This window comes from Amblyomma maculatum, chromosome 1 (genome assembly GCF_055883805.1).
Source record: "Amblyomma maculatum isolate TAMU_Amacu chromosome 1, ASM5588380v1, whole genome shotgun sequence".
Taxonomy (NCBI): Eukaryota; Metazoa; Arthropoda; class Arachnida; order Ixodida; family Ixodidae; genus Amblyomma; species Amblyomma maculatum.
Window position 1 is genome coordinate 245,825,744 of NC_139344.1, and position 23,844 is coordinate 245,849,587.

Consider the following 23,844-nt stretch of genomic DNA (forward strand, 5'->3'; position numbering starts at 1 on the left):
TCGATTACCAGGCACACAGAAATTGTATGATCTGCACATATGGTCCGTAATTAGCACACAGAAAACTCTTCGGCAACGCATTACCAGCAGGATTTTATGTGAAGCAGAGCTTTTTTTTATAGTGTGACTGCCCCAATACAAGCCTTTTCAGCGTATCCTTGGTTCAATAAAGAAGCAAAAAAATTGTGTTTTCACAATTTTATTGCGAAAGCAATATTACGCCCATCAACGGCCTTTTGCGTCACCATCTACGAGATGGACTACCAGGTCTAGTCGTCGGGCGATCCCGGATCGTGCCACGCCAGCCGACGATTCTCCCGCTAGAAGCGCTGCGCTTCCACTTTGAGTGACGGTATAAAAGAGGCGCGCTGCTCCTCGTTAGACGTTGTGGACAAGGAGAAATAAAGATTGCACCAGGTCACCGCTTTGCTTTCGCAACCTACCAAGCTTAACCAAAGCTAAGATCCAGTTAACTTTTTTTTTTATCATGAGCTTCGTTTATGTTTTATTCACAATGAATTTTACATTGCTCACCTGTTGGTAGAGTTGGTGCCAAAAAAAATTTTAATTTTCTTTAAGACGTATGTTTTGGGAAAATCAGTCTCAAAGTTGGCAAAAAACGATACTTTTATTAAATTGTGAGGTAAACTAAGCATAAAGGCCCTCAAGATATAAATACGTAACATCACTCTTTAAATGCACGAACTTCTCAGCTTATGGGCTGGTTTGGGCTGGTTTGGCCTGAGCGGCAGTGGAGGGAGTGCTGAAGATCTGCTGTGCGTGTGTACTTGGCTCAATCGGCCGTTTTGCACCTAAAATTTACGCCTTAATTATGTGAAACAAGTATATATATATATATATATAATACGTAGTGACGCAAAATTGTTTGTCCATAAGATAAGTACCATCTTGTATAATTTCACAGCTTAATTCCAAACATCAACGTTAACATGCAAGATGCTCTCATGCAGTTGAAGTTATTTGCTTTTTACCACTAGAAAGCTGCATGTTTGTGGGCGCACGTGTGTGCAAATAACTCATCCGCAGGTACTCAATGTATTTGCGGCCCCGCATAAGGTCAGTATGTTAGCACGTTTTCATTGTAGTGAGGAAGCAAACAATCCCTGCAGCGCGCTGCGAAAAAGCAGACTCGCGACTCGAAGTTGCTGCTTCTGGTAGCATCACTGGAGACATAATTTCACTGCTGGTAAATATCAATGGGCTCCCCATATCAAAGAGTTCAACAAAACAGTTCTGGCCCATTTTAGCATGAGTTGCAGAGAATGGCAAGCTACAGCCATTTGTTATAGCTTTGTTTGTAGGCAGTGCAAAACCCGACAACGTGCAGGAGTACCTAGACGATTTCATTGTGGAGATGAGTACCCTGCAGACAGAAGGTATAACTGTAGGTGGACAAAAGAGCGCAGTGAAAATGCATGCATTCATTTGTGATGCGCCAGCGAGGGCATTTTTGAAGTGCATCAAGGGCCATGGTGGGTATTACAGTTGTGAGAAATGTACTCAGGAGGGAACCTTTTCTGCAAGCACCAGGAAAGTTATCCTCCCAGAAGTCGGGTGTCCACTAAGAACAAACGAATCATTCCGAAACCAACAGCAAAAAGAACACCATCACCAACAGTTTCCACTACTTGCTTTGCAAATTGGCGTGGTGAGGTATTTCCCACTCGAGTACATGCACCTTGTCTGTTTAGGTGCAATGAGGAGGCTTCTCCACTACTGGGTGCAGGGAGGGCCACACAAGGCATTGCTGCCGGCACGTCTTCAGATGGCCATTTCAGGAATCCTAATGGAGTTTCAAAAGTATGCACCTCAAGAAATGGCGCGCAAGCCCAGAAGCCTTTGTGAATTGGAAATATGGAAAGCCACGGAGTTCAGAAACTTCCTCTTCTACTTTGGTCCTGCAGTACTGAAGAACAACATTGAGAAGAACTACTACAATCACTTCATGCAGCTTAGTGTTGCACTGTCCATCCTGGCATGCCACAGACTTTGTCAATTAAAATTAAATGTAGCTGAGCACCTCCTAAGAGATTTTGTTATGGATGCTGAGAGCCTGTATGGTGAAGGAATTTATGTATATAACATACATTCCCTAGTGCACCTTCCTGCTGATGTGGAGAAATTTGGACATATTGATTCTTTTTCTACATTTCGTTTCGAGAACTTCTTGGGTGAACTGAAGCAAGACCTGAAGTCCGCAAACCGGCCACTCCAACAAATTGTCAAACGATTTTATGAGCGAAATCGGTTCCCCAGAGCATGTCCAGTTAGGCTAGCAAGTTTGCATAAGCCACGCAATTCAGGCACTACACCAACAATGTTCATCATCATCATCAGCCTGACTATACCCACTGCAGGGCGAAGGCCTCTCCCATATTTCTCCAATTAACCCGGTTCTGTGCTAGCTGCATCCACTTGACCCCTGCGAACTTAACCTCATTCGCCCACCTAACTTTCTGCCGTCCCCTGCTACGCTTTCCTTCCCTTGGAACCCAGTTTGTTGCCCTAAGCAACCATCGGTTATCCTCTCTTCGCACTACATGTCCTGCCTATGCCCATTTCTTCTTAATTTTCACTAGAATGTCAGTAACTTGAGTTATTTCTCTGACCCACTCTGCACACTTCCTATCTCAATGTTAATTACCCCTACCATTTTTCGTTCCATAGCCCTCTGAGTTGTCCTCAACTTAAAGAACCCTCTTGGTTAGCCTCCACGTTTCAGCCCCATAGGTGAGTACAGGTAAGATGCAACTGTTGTATACGTTCCTCTTGAGCGATACCAGTGCCCTAAGCAACCATCGGTTATCCTCTCTTCGCACTACATGTCCTGCCTATGCCCATTTCTTCTTAATTTCCACTAGAATGTCAGTAACTTGAGTCATTTCTCTGACCCACTCTGCACACTTCCTATCTCTTAATGTTAATTACCCCTACCGTTTTTCGTTCCATAGCCCTCTGAGTTGTCCTCAACTTAAAGAACCCTCTTGGTTAGCCTCCACGTTTCAGCCCCATAGGCGAGTACAGGTAAGATGCAACTGTTGTATACGTTCCTCTTGAGCGATACCAGTAAGCTGCTAGTCATAATCTGCGAGTGCTTGCCAAATGCGCTCCATCCCAATCTTCTTGTTATTTCCTTTTCATGGTCCGGATCTGCGGTTACTACCTGTCCTAAGTAGACATATTCGCCTTCTACTTCCAGTGCTTCGCTACCTAACGTAAATTGCTGTTCCTTCCCGAGGCTGTTGAAGATTACATTAGTCTTCTGCATATTGATTTTTAAGCCTACCTTTCTACTTTTCCTATCTAGGTCATCAATCATTATTTGCAGTTCATCCCCCGAGTTACTTATCAAGGCAATGTCATCAGCAAATTGCAGATTACTGAGGTATTCTCCATCTACCCTTATCCCTTACTGCTCCCATTCCAAGTCTCTGAATACTTCCTCTAAGCAAGCTGTGAATAGTACTGGGGAGATCGTGTCTTCTTGCCTAACACCTTTCTTTATGGGAATTTTGTTACTTTCTTTATGCAGAACTATGATTGCTGTGCAGCCACTTTATCATCCAGCACTTTCACGTACGGCTCGTCTACCCCTTGATTTCGCAATGCCTGTATCACTGCCGAGGTTTCAACTGAGTCGTCAAATGCTTTTTCGTAATCAATGAATGCTATGTATAAGGGCTGATTATATTTCGAGCATTTTTCTATCACCTGGTTGATGGTATGGATATGATCGATAGTAGAGTGTTTCCGAAAACCTGCTTGATCCTTTGCTTGATTGCAGTCTAAGGTTGTCCTGATTCTATTAGTTTCAATGTTCACTGGTGAACAATTTCGCAAAATTGTTCTCGCAGATATGGTTGTTGAAATTAATGCTGCTGATTCGTGCCTTCTCATGGAAGATGGCAATGTGGTTGTTGCAACAAATGTTCTGTCCCATGATGGAGACATTGTGATCTGTGGCAGATTTTTTACACAGCTCTCCAACTTCCACCAAGGCATTGCAGACACAACTGAACTCACTACAAGGCTTCTGGCCTCTCGCCCACGAATGCAGTGTGGCCCGTCAAGCAGGTCAGATCAAAGTGTGGCCGTTTTCTTTGTGGACATGGGTTTGTGGTCATGCCACTCCTGCACACGAATTAGTTTGGCCTCCATCTACTGTAAGGTGATTATATGCTCCATCTGAACATTACTGTCAGACACAATCAGAACAGACACAACTATTGTCTCCTTTAATGCTTCTCACATGCTGCATTATAGTTTCTAAATGACCAGCTAGGATAACTGCCACATATTGGAATATACTTCGCATCCTCCTGCCTCTTCTACCATCGACAGGAAGCAGCCTCAAAGGCAATGGTGAGGAGATTTTCCTGTGTGCAATGAAGAAAAATCAAAGCAGGCATTCATGCAAACGAGCTCCATGATGGTTGTCAATAGCAGCACCAGTAGCAGGATTTTGGCTGATGATTTCAATAATACAAAGACAGCTTCCACAAGGGGCCCCATGTGTCTAGCATTCCTTGGACAATATGGCTTCCATTTTCAATCATATCACCGAAAAAATTGTGCACCGGGCCAGGCAAGTTGCTGCAGATACTGGTAGCTCCTTTGCAGCAGCAGCACTGGGATTGGGCCTTGCACCTCTCGCACATATGATGTATATGACATTGTGCCATGATAATTACTCAGAAGATGGCACTCTCTACAACACAGGTAAATAGTATACTACTTTTCTGAAACCATTCCATGAATCACATTGCCAGAACTAAAAATGTTGATCCCGAAAAGCACAAAAAACACTCGGACAACAGCAAAAAGACTGACACAAGAGCACTAAAAACACATTGCAAAACACATTGCCACAACTTCTTGGTGACCTTAGGCTATCCAGGAAAAAGTTGCAGCCCCTTCTGCATGAAACGCTGCATATGTTAATGTGGGGACTGCTTCCCACAAAGAACTGCAGATTGTTTGCTCTCATATTGCAAAATTTGATGCTTATGGCACAGAAGCTCAGAAAATTTGGCATCTAAGCTAAACATCATTTCCTCTCTGTGCAGTTAGCCTCAGGCACATAAAAACCTCGTAAAATGCCACTGATGATACATGAAGAGTAGGGCATTTTTGTAGCTGAAGTACTACACAAGGGGCATAATAACTTGCCATGACCTGCTGAAGTATTCTCGTTAAATGATGCAGTGCGACAACCACTAGAAAACACGTTTTTGCAACTGGACTGCATTTACATGTTCAGGCATTGCTTATGTTAGGTTCCATACTTTCTTTCAATTCAAATAACATGCAGCTTACACAGTCTGTTATTTTCCTGTACTTGTTATCTTTTTCATTTACTTACATAATATTCACGTTCTCACAGTGGACCCATGAGCAAGAGGAGCAATAAATATTGCATCAAAGAAGCATAAAAAATGTAACAGTATACTTGAGAGGATAGCAAACACAACTCTTGGTATGCAAAATAATAATAGTAATAATAAAATTTATTATTTCCTTTTTCCAGTATAAATGCAGGCCTGCCAAAGCCTCCGGAGGCTTGAATGGCAGTGCCCGGCAGTAGCCAGCATATAAGCCATGCACCGAGCAGACATGCAAAAAAAAAAGCAACAAAAATTAAAAACGTTATGATCAAGCTATCAGCAATCCATTACTTCAAAGTAAATGCGGTTTCTTAATCAATTGTGAGGTTCCACTTATCTGTACAGTGGAGGTCACTGACCTAAGTAGGTTAAATCTAATGCTCTGTATAGCCTCACTGATTGAGTATGACACTCCAATCTTTCATTCTACACAGTTTTGGACCAAATTTTACTTTTGAGATGTTCTCAGTCATACACTTCACAGACTAACGACATCGCTACAATACCATCAGCTTGGGTGCATAAAAACAGCCTTGTGGCCACCTTTCAAGAGTTCGGCAGCAGTTTGCTTGCAGAGTCCTGTCAAGCACAGATAAGATATATAGACCGCTAAAAATGTCATTAATCAAAAATTACCTTTCTGCTATTTGAGAAGGTAACACTACACAAAACTTCCCAGCTTTAGCTTCTTATTTCACGAGCAGCCTGGCAGTGACCAGTCAGTGACCTGAGAATGAGAGCAGCCCAGCCCAAGAGTGGCAACACGAAGGTGCACAGATATAATTCCATTTGAGATTAGACACGCAAATGCTATGGTAAAATGAGCACACAGTGCACTAGCACATATGCCAAGGCATTACAGCTTGTACCTGACACCACCAGGCTAGAGTAACAACAGCTGCATAATATTGCTTCTGAGCACTTATTGAAACTACAAAATGTTCTGAATTTGCACAACAGCACTTTGACAAGTTAAGATGAGAAAAAAAGCAAATTTGGGTGCATGATAGCCTCAGGTGCAGCTTGACCTTTGGACTTTGGTGCATGCACCTGTATGTTAAATTTTGTTGTACGCTACTGTGTATTGTGTAGGCAAAGTGCTGCATTGCTGTAACATTTAGTATGGCTAATATTTAACACTTTGTCACTGGAACTATTTACAAGAGCCACTACAATAAACAATTTTAATAAACTGTGCTTTTATGCCTGTATTTTGTTTTCTGCTTTGTTTTTGCATCTTATATGCATATAATGTCAAACATGGCTATATACTGCTACTGGCTTTTTGTTTGCAGTTCAGTTCAGTTCAGTTCAGGCGTTCAGTCGTGTCCGACTCTTCGTGACCCTATGGACCATGTCACGCCACGCTTTCCGGTCTCTCACTATCTTCTTAACATCACATAGCTTCATCTGCAATGCCTCGAGAATGCCATCTAACCATCGCGTTCGCTGCCTACCCCTTCTCCGGCGACCCTCAACCTTTCCCAACATCAAATCTTTCTCCAGCCACTCCTCTCTTCTTGTCAGATGACCAAAGTAGCTGAGCTTTAACTTTAGAATTTGACCCTCCAATGAGCAGTCAGGGTTTATGGTCGACAATATTGACTGATTTGATCTTCTGGCAGTCCAAGGAACTCTTAAGAGTCTTCGCCAGCACCACAATTCAAACGCGTCAATTCTTCGGCGGTCAGCCTTTTTCACAGTCCAACTCTCGCATCCATACATCACAACTGGAAAGACCATAGCACGGGTTACACGGATCTTGGTTGGCAGACTAATGTCTCTGCTCTTTACTAGGCGGTCAAGGCTAACCATTGCTCTCTTTCCCTGAAGCAGGCGTCTCCTAATTTCATGGCTGCAGTCTCCTTCCGAGGTAATCTTGGCGCCCAAGAACAGAAAATCTGTCACAGCTTCCACTTCTTGTCCATTGATGCTCCAGGACTTGATAGGGCAAGACGCCATGATCTTCGTCTTTTTAATGTTCAGTTTAAGCCCAAACTTCTCACTCTCTTCTTGTACGCGCATCAGAAGTCTCTTGAGATCCAATTCACTTTCTGCCATTAAAGTGGTATCATCCGCATATCTAAGGTTGTTGATGCGTTTTCCAGCGATCTTCACTCCAGCTGAAGACTCGTCCAGACCGGCCTTCCTCATGATGCACTCTGCATATAGGTTAAATAGGCAGGGCGACAGTATGCAGCCTTGCCTCACCCCTTTCTCAATCGGAAACCAATCAGTAAGACCATGCCCAGTTCTGACTGTGGCCTCTTGCCCTTCATAAAGGTTCCTGAGGAGACAGATGAGGTGAATTGGAACACCCATCTCTTGGAGAGCTTGCCACAATCTGCTGTGATCTACGCAGTCAAACGCTTTCGCATAATCAATAAAGCAGAAGTAAATGGGTTTCTGGAACTCTCTTGCTTTTTCCATGATCCAGCGAAGGTTGGCAATTTGGTCTCTAGTTCCTCTGCCCTTGCGAAACCCAGCTTGCATGTCCGGAAGCTCCCGATCCACATACTGCTGCAGCCTACCTCGCAGGATTTTTAACATCACCTTGCTAGCATGCGAAATAAGCGCAATCGTGCGGTAGTTGGAACAATCTTTGGCACTGCCTTTCTTTGGAATGGGGATGTAAACTGACCTCCTCCAATCCTGTGGCCACTGCAGGGTTGTCCAAATCTTTTGACATAATGTATGCAGTGTGTTAACAGCGTCGTGGTTGAGGTTTTGAAGCAACTCAGCTGGAATACCATCAATTCCGCTAGCTTTGTTCTTAGCAAGGCTGGCTAAGGCCCATTCAACTTCACTCTTCAGGATGCCCGGCTCGAGATCAGTAATCACAACCGTCCTATGTTGGGTTTGCACATCCGAGTCCTTCTTGTACAGTTCTTCTGTGTATTCCTGCCACCTCTTCTTTATCTCTGAGGCTTCAGTGAGGTCCTTGCCTCGTTTGTCCTTTATCACGCCCAGCTTAGCACAGAAGCTTCCTTTGATATCTTTGATTGTCTTATACAGAGCTCTTGTGTTCCTTAATTGGCTGTTGTCCTGAACTGCTTGACACTGTATGTTCAAGAAGGCATTCTTATCTCTCCTTGCTATTTTCTGAAAATCCGCATTGAGAACCTTGTATCTTTCTCTTTCCCCCATACCTTTTGCCATCCTCCTTTCCTCAGCTATTTGCAAAGCCTCTTCAGATAACCAGTTTGCTTTTTTGCATTTCTTTTGCTTTGGAACTACCTTAGTAGCAACTTCTTGTATTATATCACGAACATCAGTCCACATCTCTTCGGGCTCTTTGTCTTCTAGATCTAATTCTTGAAATCGATTGCTCACTTCCACAGCATATTCTAATGGAATCTGATCCAGATCATACCTGAAAGGCCTTCTAGTTTTCTGCGTTTTCCTCAATCGAAGCTTAATTTTGGCAACAAGAAGCTGATGATCGGTGCCACAATCGGCCCCAGGCCTTGTTTTTACTGCTTGTATAGCGCTTCTCCATCTCTGCCGGCAAATAATATAATCGATCTGATTCCTGTACAGACCGTCCGGTGAAATCCATGTGTACAGGCGCCTCTTGTGCTGTCGAAAATGAGTATTCGCTATGGTCAGGTTGTTTTCTTGACAGAACTCTACTAGCCTCTGCCCAGCTTCATTTGGCTCACCAAGACCGAACTTGCCTGTAATTCCGGATATTTCTTCACTCCCGACCTTAGCATTCCAGTCTCCTATGAGAAAAACGACGTCTGATGATGGGGTGCGGTCTAAAAGGCATTGTAGGTCCGCATAAAATCTCTCAACGTCAGCTTCTTCAGCAGCAGTGGTCGGTGCATAGACTTGGATAACTGTTATGTTGAAAGGGTGACCTTGGATCCGAAGTGAAATCATTCGGTCGTTTTTGGGGTTGTACCCTAGCACTGCTTTGCCCATTCTTCTGTTTACTATGAGAGCGACCCCATTCCTTCTTTCCGATTCGTGCCCACAATAAAAGACATAATGGTCGCCGGAGTTAAATTCTCCCATTCCGGTCCACTTGAGCTCGCTGATACCCAAGATATCAATGTTCAATCTGTCCATTTCTCGCTTGACGATATCCAGTTTACCTTGCGTCATAGATCTTACATTCCATGTTGCTATGTGATATATCTCCTTGCAACATCGGACTTTCCGGTCGCTTCCCGACACATCCACAACTGAGCGTCCTTTTGCTGTTTGCAGACAGCTATGAAATCGCACGCAGGCGGGCTTTAAGAGCTGAAGATCAATCGGACCTGACATCAGAACCGGAAGCAGGGAAAAGGACTCGGCGACCACCAAAGCAACTCGAGGATTTCACTTCAGATAGTGACACGTCACAATACGACAGCAGCCATGCATCCAACGATGACTGCACACAGTTCCTTACGCAGCCTCCAAAGCCGCCAACACCAAAAAACAATCAGGCTCACTTACTGCACTATGATGCAAATTTAAATTATAAGTTTGTCAGTTAGGGCTTAAAGTCAGGGGGTCTTGGGGGGATCTGATGAGACCCCCTCACCAATATTTGAGAGCAGTTGGCCCATAATTTGTATTGAGGGTACTTTTTTTAAGTGCTTATACGTTATATTCGTGGCTTTATTTTTCCTCATTAAGCAGTATGCAAAGTCATCCCTCACATTATATCCACGGTCGCTTTACATTCGAGTAAATACTTAGACATAAATGCATTACTGAGGCATAAATGAAGTTCGTTAATAATTTTATAAATGCAGCTAGTATCCTTTACATTTCGAACTTGGTTGCAATTAATAAAGTTATTACTTATACTGTACGTGCAGATCATATCTCTCAAGCAGCTCCGCCCTCTGGATCTGCTTGTAAACGAGGGAGACCTAGTATGGTCTCTAAACAAGACTCATCCATGCGAGACAGGTAAGTAGGCACTTCTGTTTTATTGAAGTAACAAAATACACAGTTTCAAAAGCAAGCAGGGACATTTTTTTTTTTTTTTTTTTTCATATGAATTGTACGGTTCTGTTACTCTTACTGAATTTGCTTTCACTCAGAACAACTGGCAGTCTAGTTAGCAGTGAACAAAATCATACATATTTCCATTTTACTAAAACGGCAGCTGTACAGCTATGTTTCTATATAACAGCATGTGCATGATATCTTACAATACTGCAAGTATTCCTAAAGGTCAGTGCTTTGTACTCATACTAAATTATTTTTTTCTGTACCTAGTGCCTTCATGGTAAGCACAGGAAACCATATAATTTTTGTTTTTATTGAGGTCATCAAAATTAGATTATCATGCAGACAACAGTGAAATTAGAGAATATTGATTGCTTACATAAATTAATACTTGCCTAAAAATTGAAGTACAGTAGATTGCTTAGAATGTGAGCATGACAGCAGTGACAAAAAGAAACATTTGTCCTAGTTCATAATTGGTTTACACATACCGTCCCTGTCTATATATGTTACATTTTAATTTGCTTCAAATTTTTCTGAAACTTACAGATCACAAACTTGTAGTAGTCAGCTTTTCTCTCTATCAATTTTAGCAGTCTTATATAGCCCTAAGCATTCTATTTTCTAGCTCTGGTCAAAATTCTCCAGGAGCTCGAGCTAATCAAGGTGGAGCAAGCACGACAGGCAGCTGTACTTGCAAAAATAGCTGCTAAGGTCATCAGTGAGCCACAGACCGCAGATATGTTTGCGCCGGATGACATGTGTGTTTACCCAGTGAAGACACAGGAAGAGCTTGATATCCTGGAAGCAAGCACGAAAGATACAGCAACCTTTGCTGCACTAGTAAGTCAAATATCCTCTTCTCCCCCCCCCCCCCCCCATCTTACTCTTACTCAAAAATAATAGAAGGATTTGACATATTTGCATTCTTGGTTGCTTTATTACTTTCAGGTGAAGGCTCTGGGCCAAATTGGTGGAACAGATGTTGCCAGTACAACAAGGCGGGTGTTCAGAAAATTATTTTCTGATGATGTTGCCGTTCAGTACAACTGGACAGGAAGGAAAGAAAAGAGCAGAAAATCTGGCCATCATTCGCATTGTATTTGGTAAGAGTATACCTGGACTTCATTGGCATTTTTTTTCTGTAGAAACAGCTGTATACGTGAGATTGGTGGTCCTGATCATTGAAAACGTTGCTTCCAGCTGCTGTCCGTGCAACCCGCAGTGCAACAGACGAGATGGCACGAGCACTTGCTGACTGGCTGCACTTTAGCAACTCGCGGCTCACTGTAGCCAAGGCAAGTAAAAATCACTTTTGCATGCATGCTAACATGACAGTATTTAAGAAGCAAACAGTTTAGAATATTCATATATATTGTTCTATTGTTCTCACATTTTCAAGTTCCTGGTGCGCAAGTTTCACTTGTCATTTCTTTTTGCAGAACAATTACCAGCATTTGCACTTTTTGCCATTACCAGATGTTACCTAAAACTCACACTTGCTCTTCAGAGAAAAATCACATTTGCTGACAGCCCACCATGCTTAGATGTTACATGTTCGGCATTACAGGTCAATTGCATGGAAGTACAGCAAATGAAAGTTTGGTATCCGCTTCTCACTTGCTTGCATCTGTTTCGGTGTCTGCAGTGTGATTTGGCCACTGCAAAATACTGCACGTCTGCTTCCACCTGTATGTTCTGCTGTATGAGGAAAACTCTGAATGTTTTTTGTCCTCAGTAGAATGATAGCTGTGCCTTTTACAATTCTGGCTATTTTTCACAACAAGAGACATTTTCATTGCTGATAAGTTCACAGTGAAAATTAGCATATTCAGATTCTGATTCACACCTGTTTTTAACTTGCACTTGAATGCTTTTGGTGAACGTGCAGTTTTTTTTTTTGCAGCTGGACTTTTAGATGAAAAGAATATATTGCTGTGCTCCTTTCTATCTTTAAGCATGCATCGATACAAATATACATATACCCAGCATCTACCTAACTTGCAAAGCGTTTTGTAATGTGCAGTTTTGGTGGACGGCGGTTTTGCTCCGTGTTGTCTGGCCTTTTTTTTCTCGGCTACATGGCTCCGTCGAAAATAATGCTCATCATCTCAGCTCATTCGTGCTGCTGCTATAAAGACATAAAATATACTTAAACTATCATGCTGCAAAGCGTTTTCCAATGATTGTAATTATATGCAAATTAGAAAATGGTCTTCAAGAATGGAGTATTGTCAATTTTTGTCATAAGGGAGAAATTAAATTATATAGTTAAGAACTGGATTGCATAACACAGCACTTGCAATAAAAAAAAAAATACAGGATAGAGAGAAAGTTCAACCGTCACTTGTATTCTCCCAAGAAATTGCCAGAAATAGCGAATTTATTATTCTGCTTTAAGCAATCATCAACAATGCCAACAAGCAGAAAACGACTTTATAAGCATTTAGAAGGCTTTGGATATTGCATATTTTAAAATGTAACTAAATTCAGCAGATACTAAATCGAACTTTGTTGCCTAGTTCTTTAGGGGAAGCCGTGCACTTCTATAGAATGACAACATGCATTCAGTTATATATTTACTTTTATATCTTACTCTGCATAGTGCAATACATTTTACTTGGGATTCTTTTTAGGAGAATTTGATAAATATCGAAGATCCAGTAGTTTCTTACATTCGAGTCAAAGTTGTCCATTTATTTACAATTTCAAATTTTGGTTGATTTCAAAATATTATAGAAAAGAAGAAACAATTCTAGAGCTTCCAATTTTTGCAGAAATAGAGAACTAGTCCTGAAAAATAAGAAGTTTCAGCTGAAACACTTCATTAAGTCATGCCAGAATGTAGGGCTCAATATTGATAATCTTCAAAACCAGCCCTCAGTTTTATATACTTATTTTTATAATGTTAAACAATATAATGCAGCACTTCTTTAGGCCGTAATACTTTTGAGGTAATGATGATTCTTAATTGAGAAGGATGTTCATGAAAATTGATGGTTTTTTTAAATTGGAATCAGAGTTGCGCTTTTTTGCCGTTTTTGAATCTTGGGCAAATTTTCTCCATTGTACAGAACACACCTAGCAGTCCAAGGCTCCCAACTTTCCTTGAAATGAAGGAAATTATCTGAACAAAAAATAAAAAACATACCCGTATTCAAGTTAAAAATTGACTGATTTGTAGCTCGGTTCTTCAGGAGCAATATTTGCAATTTCTTACTGCTTTGCTTTACATATAAATCGACTTCTACTTTCGCTTTTTGCTAAATCAACTGCAAGAACAAAACATGTTTTTAATAACTCCCATAAGCAAGTTTCATAGATTTAGTGGGCAAGAAAGAATAGGTAATGAAATTTCAGTATGCTAGCAACAGATCTCCAAACTTGGAACCTTTTGAAACGGCAGAAACGTTTTCCACCTGTAGTGATATATGATTTTTTTCCGAGAAACATACACCATATCCTGCAAAACTGAACCCCATTTTTTTTGTGTTGAGACATTTACCCGCTACATATAAAAATTTAATATAAAACAAAGCATGGTCATGGGACCTCGATTAGTGTTCTTATATCTGAACACACCCATTATATATATATATAAATATAAATACATCGGCGCGTTGTTTTTCCTTCCGCTTTGCATTTAATGTTCTTTATTCCAATAATCACCCTAAGACAAATTCCTGTAATTGTTAACAGTATAAACATAAAAAAAAAGAAACCCAGCGTTTGCCTTGCACCCGTAGACTGTTCGCTCCTTTTATTATATATATATATATATCATATAATCTTGTCATGCAGCTCACTTAAGATGATGTTGTTATAATGCTTTGGCTCTGATAATAAGGAGCAGATTTTTTTACCCAAATACATACTCTTTCTTGGCCATGACAAATGCATCACAAGCTAATTTTGCTGCTCCAATGCTTTATGCTGTGCTAAGGTGAACTTCAATCTTTCAACCACTGAGAGAATAAAATATTAGCCTGAACCTGCTCAAACCACAAAAAGCAGTACTGCTTAGCAGTGTAACTTAGAGCCATGGTTGAATTGATGCATAAGTACATATAAGAATCAAGATTGTCACGTTGCTGGCATCATTCTTTTTTTCTACGGATGAAAAAGGTGTGATCCAAAGGTGCACGTCCAGTACCAGAGGGTTTTCTGCCTGCTGCCATTCTTCAAAATGACTTATTTTTTCAGTCAGTAAGGCTTGTGTATATATTTTGTATACTATATGTTCTTGTTTGTATAACTTACAGAAAATTATTATATTATTATATTATAGCCTGTAGTGTATCAGTTCACATGTCTACTTACTCATAAGCATTTTTGCACACTTCTTAGTTCAGTACCTACTGTTCAGTACAACAGCATATTGCACCTAGTTCTTCATTTACAAATGATTCATCAATAAAAGATTTCACAGTATTCCCTGCAGAATCGACTGAATATACAGAAAATTATTATATTATTATATTATAGCCTGTAGTGTATCAGTTCACATGTCTACTTACTCATAAGCATTTTTGCACACTTCTTAGTTCAGTACATACTGTTCAGTAAAACAGCATATTGCACCTAGTTCTTCATTTGCAAATGATTCATCAATAAAAGATTTCACAGTATTCCCTGCAGAATCGACTGAATATACTTGAAATAATTGCATGCAGTTTGGTGTGCCGATTAATGTTCTGGTATTATGAACAGGGTCTGCTAGTGCCTTGATATATGCTGCAAATAGGTATCAGTATGGAAGTCCTCCAATTGTTGGTAAGGTACTAAGGTATAGTATATGCTTACGACGATCTTGAACGATTTCCAACTTTTCCCAGTTAAGCGTTTCATTAACATTTTCTTAAGGTTAGAGAAAATTTCATAAAGTTTCAGATAAGTAGTGTGACTGTTGTTTGACTGTCTTTTAAGCATTTCACTAACATTTTAAGTGCTTAGACAAAAATTCATTGAGGTTTCGGGTAAGTAGTGCGACTGTTGTTCGACTGTTTTTTAAGCGTTTATTCATTACTTTAGCATAATGTTTTCCTCATGTTACATATACGCAGTAAAAGTATTTGAGTTGTTAGGCAAATATTATAGGAATGTTTATTAGTAACATATGGGAATGCTACAAAAAATGACAACTACCTTTTTATAACGTTAGGTTCAAACAAATATGTAACGTTATGATAACGTTTCTGTGCTACCTGGGTAAGTGTAGACAGGGACTGCACCTTTCCTTTCTATATAAACCAATTTGTACTATGTATAAGAAAAAAATATGAATCTTGACCTGGGTGTAAATGTCCACAATTCCATGGAGTCCACTCAAAATCATAAGGCTCCTTCCTTTCCCCAAAACCTAATTTAAATAAAAATTATGAAAAAAAAAAACCGCGGATTGAAAAGCGGGTGTTAAACAGGCTATCGCTGCAACACTCAGCTTTCGCTTATCACTAGGTTCAAGCCATCATTAAACCCCCATAATTTTTTATAAATCAATTGATAGAGCTCTGTAAACTTTCTGCAAAGCGACTCCATTCGCGTGCTTTCCTTCAGTATGGTAGTGTTGCCACAAACAAAACGAGATGACGCCCCCATCGCGGCAGACGATGCAGATATTCAACTTCTGATCGGACCAGACAAGTATTGCAAACCAAACTTTGTATAATAAAATACTGCCGACAAAATGCCATTTCTGTGCAAAATTTTAGCTCTGAGGATTCGATGGTGTAGCTGGGAGAAGCAATGTACGGCACACGTATAATTGCACAATGCGCTGTAGTGCTGAACCGCCAAGCAAAACCATATTCCAAACTTTCCCACATATTCATCAGTTTAGGCGTGGTTAAACCCCGGCTAGTATTTGCTTGGGGTAGTGGCCCTGGCCATAGTTCGAACCAAGACCTTCGAATAGACCCGCAAGGACGCTACGTATGCACGCTCGCAGCATCCATCGAAAGAACCACCGCGCGTACGCTGGTCACGTGCGCAGTCTGCGCGTACGCTGGTCACGTGCGCAGTCTGCGCGGTGCGCTCTCTCTGCATTACCTGCCACATGAGTCTCCTCTGCGCATGCCTGGCCGTTGCCTAGCAACGGAGACGCGAAGCGCGGGAACAGATGCGTGCCTTATATGACCATATGCCAATCAACGATCAATCACTAATTTCTAATAAATTAGTAATTACTCATTATAGTGCCAGCAGCTTAATTATTTAATTACTTTTTAAGGCCACGCACCCGGTAAAATAAACCACACAACAGTAAACGTAGAACTGCGAAGATACAAGGAGCACGACCTCGTCGTTACCAAGCAGAATAATTCACCATGTCCTCGAATATGAGACCGTCTGTGCGCAGTGATATGTTAGCAAGAAATAAAACTACAGATATATTCTGAATCCTTATACTCAATGGTCAGCAGCCTGCCCTCATTCTATTGCACTCTCGTTATACCACTGTAAAGAAATAAAGCGCAAAACAGCCGATGTGCCAGTAGATTTGGTAAGGAAACAGGCCAATTTGCCTTCGGCCTGCCAGTGTTAAAGTGATCAGCGCGGCTGCTGGTGATGTCTTAATTTTTATCTTTTGTTCGAATTGCTTTGCGCACTCACGCGCAGAACGAGCCTTGGGTGAATTGGAGTCGTACTCGCGCTATACATATGCGCTTGCGGGCGCTACTTTGAGGAGACGCAGCCGCTATCGTCTCCCTTCATTCTAGAACACTACACCTCCACAGCCGGACTCAAGCGGCGCCGCCCCGCGTACATCGCCGCTAAAGCCCCTTCGCCGTCGCCGTCGAGTCCGGCAAGCTCTCCTGTACTTCGCGTTGAGCAGGAGAAATGAGAACGAAAAAGAGCAAGAAAAGCGCGCGTTTCCGTTGCTAGGCAACGACAAGGCATGCGCAGAGCAGACCCATGGCCGCGCATGGTCCGCGCCGTCCGCGCGATTCAGATCCACCGGTGAGCAACATGGCGCCTAAAGCTAAGTTCCTGGACGGTGAGACTGAATTATTCATTGATATACTGCTTTACTCGCCAGCGTGAATAGTTGTCAATCCACTCAGATTAACTAACATAACGTTGCAGTCCTCTTGAGGCTGATTTTGGTCGCGAACTATGTGGCTACTTGTATGCTGTCTTTGTTTGCATGTGCGACAGCGATATACGTTCGCATGTCGTATATGCCCGAAACGGTTTTTTTTAAAGTAGTAATAATGAGCATCTTATCCTGGTGTATAGCTGATCGTAAAGGACGCTTTGCTTTACTTTTAGGTGAACGAGTACTATGTTATCACGGGCCGCTTCTGTACGAGGCTAAGGTGAGCTGTTTTGACATGTGTAACGCGTTCAATTTCTTTGTTCAGCAGTCACATTTTTTCGTTTTCGTTCGTTTACTTTTATTCTAGTGCATAAAAGCCCAGGTTAAAGACAAGCAGACCAAGTATTTCATCCACTACAGTGGTTGGAATAAGAAGTAAGTGTTTTTACGCGCGTTCGGTCGACTGGTCTTTGGCTGGTCTTTGTCCCCACACAGTGGTTGGAATAAGAAGTGTTTCCACGTGCATTCGGTCAACTGGCCTTTGTGACCGTTGTTTTTGTTCTTTTACAAGGTTTTCAATTTTACATTTGACATGTGGCTGCTCTATTAAGGTGGAGAATGGAAAATTGAACTTATCACGCTACATGTATTTATTTGGTATGTTCACGACGCAGTTGGGACGAGTGGGTTCCGGAGAGTAGGGTCCTGAAGTTCAGCGATGCCAACCTTCAGAAACAAAAGGACCTCGAGAGGGCGCATTTGTAAGTTTTTTTTTCTTTTCATTTCTTGTGTGCGTGCGGCATTCACATATTGGCTCTTGCACCTTCATTTTTTTTTTTTTTTTTTTACTTGTCAGCGAATGTTCGTGCATGCTTGGCGGATTCGGTGTAGCGCTGAATTGAGCAATGGATGCACGCAGGTGCCACTGTTCAACGCTGTTCTGTTTACTTTTGTTTATTTTTCTGCTTCTGCTCGATAGTGCAGCGCTGCTAACAGGCACCTGCTTCTGCACACCCTGTAAGGTTGCCATAGGTGTGCTTCTCAATGCCTCAGTGTTTCACATTCCGCAGCTGACTTCAGGTAAAAAAAAAAAAAAATTAGTACAAAGGAAGTGACAGTTCATGTTGCCATTTAACCACTTGAAGACCGTCAACAAGGTGTCTCTAAACTTCTCAGTTGGCTGGATTATAGATTTGTCAGGGGCACAAGGGCTGAAAATTAGGTTTATGTAAGTAAAAAAATAAATATAGCAACAATAGTGGCAAACCTTGGGTATAAATAACCATTTCTGCTTCTTTTTTTTTTTAGCACTTGCACGTGGTTAGGGCGCTCGGCTACTGTGCCTAAGGATGCGAGGTCGAATCCCTGCTCCGGCGGCCACTTTTTGATGGAGGCAAAAAGCAAGGCGCCTATGAGCTGTGTGATGGCAGTGCACATTAAAGAACTCTAGGTGGTCAAAATTTCCGGAGCCCTCCGCTACAGCGTCTCTCATAGCCAGAGTCGTTTTGGGACGTTAAACCCCATACACTAATCCAACTGAACGAAACTCAACTTGTCATGGCAATATGCAACAACTGAGAATGCTCAACAAGATTTGATGATTCTTTGTACTACAGTGATTGCATATTGTCAGTGCGGCTGTCACTGAGCCTCATTTGCACTTGGCATTAGTACCAATTTTTCTGTGAAAATGGGTGCACACGTAATAAACTTTACTCTGCCCCTATGAAATTGTCCAGAAAGACGCTTCAGACACGCTACACTTTATTGTGTGCTGCTTTTGCTTATTTTTCAATATTTCAGGCTCAGTCCTACCTATCCAGTGTCCCTAATTGCAGCAGTGCTATATTATGATGAGTGTGCCTGAACACTAGCTTTTGCTTCATGCGTTAATGTCATAGTTGAGCTAATTAGTATGTATCTATTTTTACCAAGCGTAAAAAATGCATCCTTTCATTATGCTGCCAGTTCTTCAGGTTGATGGCATGAGCAATTGGTTAGTATCCTACACATCTCAAGCAGAGACCACATTCAGACATCAGAAGGTCACAGTCAGACATCAGCTGTTTGGAACTGAAGGCACTTAGGTTATGGTTGCAGGTTCTATCTACATGAGTGAGCAAATAGAAAACATGCACTGCTAGGCTTGCATGACGCCATGTGAATTTAAAAGAATTATGCTTAAGAGTTCTTGACCCAATGTATGCAAAGAGACCAAGCCTTGTGTTCACCTTGTGGTTGTGGCTGGCCGTCTGAACAACATCTGGCTTGCGGGTCACAGGAGACTGTTGCTGTAAACCATTCAATAAAATTGCATGGCGTCTTTTATTAGAAAGCTGCATTGATAAAAGCTGTATGACATGTAGCTAAGCAGTGATTGTGAACTGAGGTGAATGGTAAAACTGTCTGGCTTGGAATCTGAAGATGCCCTATGAGTATGCTAGAAATGCAAGAGGCACTGTTATTTGGATGATGCTAGCTATGGTAGTGACTATAAGAAGCTACAGGAGGTCCTTCAGTCTGACCACGCTCCCATGTCAGCATGAGCACAATCATTTCTTCACACTGGCTCACGTAATGTCAAGTCCACTACAGGGTACCCACTCTGTACTGACTGTTGCAACAGTTAACAGGAATCTTGAAATTCTTCTTTCGAGTAAAGCACTTTTGTATTAGCGCACATATGGCATATGACTGTTTTATCTTTTTCAATACCCGTTTGGATAGTGTACTTGCCTGATTCAATCAGAAATTTTTAAAAATCTGTGTTGTGTGCAGCATCAAATCAATGTCCCAAAACAAGTAGCTTTTGCATCGTTGATATCAATGGGGCCATCCAGTGCATATCCATGAAACAAACTTTTTTATTCCAGCAGCCATGAACTGAACTTGTTGACTTTCAGGCCAATTTGTGCAAACAATTTTTTTCTGAGCTTAATATTGTAAAACAGTTAAGAAAGTACTCAAATAAGCTGCTCACACAGCACCCCTAATTATTGGACCTTCAAAGGTGAAACAATAGTTCCATGGATAGTCTGTCACTCGATGGCGTCACAGGTGTCAGCTATGCAGAATGGAAGTGCTGCCCCATTTGCTCCATTCTGCTACAATCCGCTTTCCCTGCTTCAAAACTGCTCCATACCTGCTGCTTGCGGTGTTTTACTATCAAATTTTAGTTCAATATGGGAACAATGGCAGCGCACTGGTGGCAGAGGTATAACACATCTTGCACTGAGCTTAATACAAACAAAAGGTTCAAAAGCTAAGGGAGCATAAAGCATAATAAATATTTGTTCGTAAGTAAATTTAATATGATCCGCAAACAACTCAATGTAATTGTGAAAAAATGCACAGTGCATCCGACATAACACGTCCCAGCCTTTTGAATCACCGGTGGAAAGAAGCAAGGGGCACAAGCGAAGCAAGTAGTGCATACTACGAACCGTTAGGAAATTTGTTTGGCTGCGAAAGCTACACAGGTTCTTTTGCTGTATAAAACAAGCTGGTACTCCACAATCGTGCCTGCTTATCAATGACAAGCTTGCCAGGCCTTTGTCATACAAAAGCATATTTGAAGCGTTGTGAGGTGCTGTGCCAGAAATACCCATCACTAGAAACCTTCTCAAGAGTGTTGGAAAGCCATGCAGGACATATTGCCAAGATGTTCAAACTGAACCATTGCTCAAGCGAAAACGTGAGGTTTTGACAGGAGGCAGTGAAGGAAAGAAGGTGAAGGATGAAAGCCTACCATTCAGTGCCCTTTATCCTCTGAAGACACTGCTGACAAGTGCTTGGGATCAGTGCAGATGTAGAATAAGGAAGGATATGCACAAAAAATGTCGGGCCCATTGATGTGAACTCTAGTGGCGCTGGTTATATCAAAGTGGTAGACTCCATGTTTGAATCTATCAAGTCAAAATAGGCAAAATCATTAGATCAAACTTGGTGTTCGGTTATGAAGCGCATAAGCAAGCATCCCGTTTGCTGGAAGTCTGTTCCGAATTGTTGCTTAGGTCAGCCTATGTTCGAAGCATCTTTAAATGTTTGGGCTGTTTGTCTTGTCTTCTCAGTGGTGGTTGTCTAGTTAAAAGCATTGGAATCGGATTGGGGATTTTGTATGTCAGGAAAAGAAAACTGCAGTTATCAAATGCACTTGAGCTGAAATCAGCTCCAAAATGCAGTTAGAATGCTCCAAAACTTCTCTTTTACTTCTCCAAAACTGCTCCAAAATGGCATTATTACTGCTCCCTAAGCTGCTCCAAAATGCTCGAGCCTGCATCCCTGGCTATGTGAAAGCTGATTGTTTTGGGTTGTCGATGCTGCATACAACGCAAATGTCAAATTATTTGGATTGAACCAGGCAAGTACACCATCATCCACACTGCACATCAGATTTCAGCCTGAATAAGTACATGGTTTACCCGATATATTTTGCGGTTCGCATATAGCATTTCAGCAGTCTATATACATCCACCTCCCATATTCTTTGTGGAGCTCCCTGTGTGGGTGAATGTTGCATCAGCGCTGTTCGGCGCTGTGATATAACCGCATTAAGTGTTGCTGTTTATTGGCTACTCTGTGCCATTGCTTGACAGTCTTCATCAGCTGCATTGCATCAAGGAACTCATTTTCATCTTTTTGGGGGCTACTCGTACAGGACATGTAGGGAAACTGCCTAAATTAATTACTAGTGCTCCAAGTTGGAAACTCGCCACAGTGGCATATACATTTTTAGTGACTGTAGTCAGTGAACTGTTCAAGTTTTTTTTCGGTGCTATTGAAGCATTAGAGCAGAATGTCTTAGTGGCTTTATTTTTGAGACGGAACTGGTGAGAAGGTAGTTCCCCATGCACGCAACATGAATGGCAGGCCCAGCAAGAACGTTTTGCCGATTTAGTTGGTGTAGTGTGCACGGCCTCAAATGCACACAACCTGTAATCAAAGTTCTGTGCAGCAGCAGCAGTGTGCTGCGGTTCCTGTAGCACATCCTTTGAGGCAGATGGAAATCACAATTTGTGTCAGCTATGTGGACTGTACACGTTGCCTCCTCTTTGACGATGGCACGGCAGCCATCAGCAGACTCCGTCACAGTTCTCGGACTCGCTCGCTTGTAAATTTCCAAATTCTACATTTTCATAGGTTGGTGCACATTAGTTTTGAGGTGTATCGAGACACATAAGCCTTTTATTAGATAACCTTAAATATATGTGCCGTAAACCCACGAAGGCATTCATGCAGCGCACACTGCTTTAGCATATTCATAGTTGCTTTACAGGTCAGTGTTTTGCAGATGAATGTTTCAAGGTATCTGTTCTGCTCCACACACGCTTAGTCATGTACTTTTTCAAGATTGTCACGGATTATCTGTGGCCAGGCGAGCAAGACTGCGGGAGGTCACATGGGTTTAACTGGTGCAGTCAGCTGCAGCATGTGTGAGAGTGACCACATGCATGGCAGGTAATGCGCCAGCTGCTAGAATTCCTTGCGGATGATGTCGGGAGAAGGCATCCTATCTGCTTGCACATGCTGCTCTGCATCATGCAGTGGCTGACCACTGTTTCATACCGAGCCGGTGCTCATATAGCGTAAGGTTAAACCTGTTGCATGTTCTGCTTTGCTTTTGCTTTGATTGCATGGGCCATGCCAAAATTGTTCACCCAGCCTGATTTAGTGGTTGATTTGCTTGAGCTCTAATCGCTCGGCAACAGTACGCAGCATGTCGTATGCTGGCTTAGCAAGGTTCCCATTTTTTTTTTTTTTAATAATTCCCACTTTTTAGTTTTATATCATTATGCAGGCCCCCTAGTATTATGGGGGCAAGGTGCAATAATGCATGAATAATGGCTGTTTTGAAAGGGAATTCATCACCCAGTGTGCTTGTGCTGCCTTGTGGGTCATTGCTATGTTTTAGAGCGCAGCTCTTATGTGCCTGTTGTTGCCATTGTTGTCCGTGTAACCGAGCGAAAGAGAGTTACGAGCCAAAGAAAATTTCTCGGAAGAGAAAGAAGAGCCGAGTGCTCTCATAGCTCTTTCTTTTCTTTTGAGAAATTTTCGTTGGCTAGTGAGAAAAATAAAGTGTGCTTTGTAACTGCACATGCATACATACAAGCATCTCAAATTCTTTGCCTCACATTGCAGAAATGATCAACTAGCTGCTCTCAGATTTCATGTTAAGGAATATCGTAATTGTCCTTGATACTTTTTTACTGTCCCTCAACAGTGCTTTGTAGCACTTATGTGTGGCAAGTCATCTATAAATGATGTGCGCTGCAACGTGATGGTGACAAGGATTGGTTTATAAACAAAGGGCTTCAGGCTTTGAAGCTACATGTGCGTAGTCTTGGTAACGGCTTTATTTATCAATACTACAATCCCCCAAGGGATTATTGCGGGTGGGTACATGAATACAGAATAAGATAATTTACAAGTACAGGTGTCAGAAATTTA

The 23,844-nt window shown here is 41.8% G+C and overlaps 1 protein-coding gene, 1 long non-coding RNA gene and 1 pseudogene across 4 annotated transcripts in view; 2 read left to right on the forward strand and 1 right to left on the reverse strand.

Moving 5' to 3' along the window:
• Positions 1–255: 255 nt before the first annotated feature.
• LOC146206145 (uncharacterized) lies at positions 256–4,167 on the forward strand (annotated as a pseudogene).
• Positions 4,168–10,377: 6,210 nt separating this feature from the next.
• LOC146206146 (uncharacterized) overlaps positions 10,378–23,844 on the reverse strand; it is a 117,240-nt gene continuing 103,773 nt past the window's right edge. Inside the window, exons 3-4 of one of the 2 annotated variants that reach the window (XR_014704368.1) lie at positions 19,629–19,688; positions 10,378–11,159 (exon numbers count right to left, since the gene is read on the reverse strand). This is a non-coding gene — a long non-coding RNA (uncharacterized LOC146206146). Of the gene's footprint in view, positions 11,160–16,414; positions 19,689–23,844 lie in introns of those variants that run through there. The other variant, XR_014704366.1, reaches the window with a different exon arrangement.
• The window catches only part of LOC146206147 (mortality factor 4-like protein 1), a 51,106-nt gene continuing 44,506 nt past the window's right edge, over positions 17,245–23,844 (forward strand). For both annotated transcript variants that reach the window (XM_084590771.1, XM_084590772.1), the window contains exons 1-4: positions 17,245–17,355; positions 17,631–17,677; positions 17,765–17,832; positions 18,072–18,158. In XM_084590771.1, coding sequence (XP_084446897.1) covers positions 17,274–17,355; positions 17,631–17,677; positions 17,765–17,832; positions 18,072–18,158 — 284 coding nt within the window. In that variant the 5' untranslated portion in view covers positions 17,245–17,273. The remainder of the gene's footprint in view (positions 17,356–17,630; positions 17,678–17,764; positions 17,833–18,071; positions 18,159–23,844) is intronic.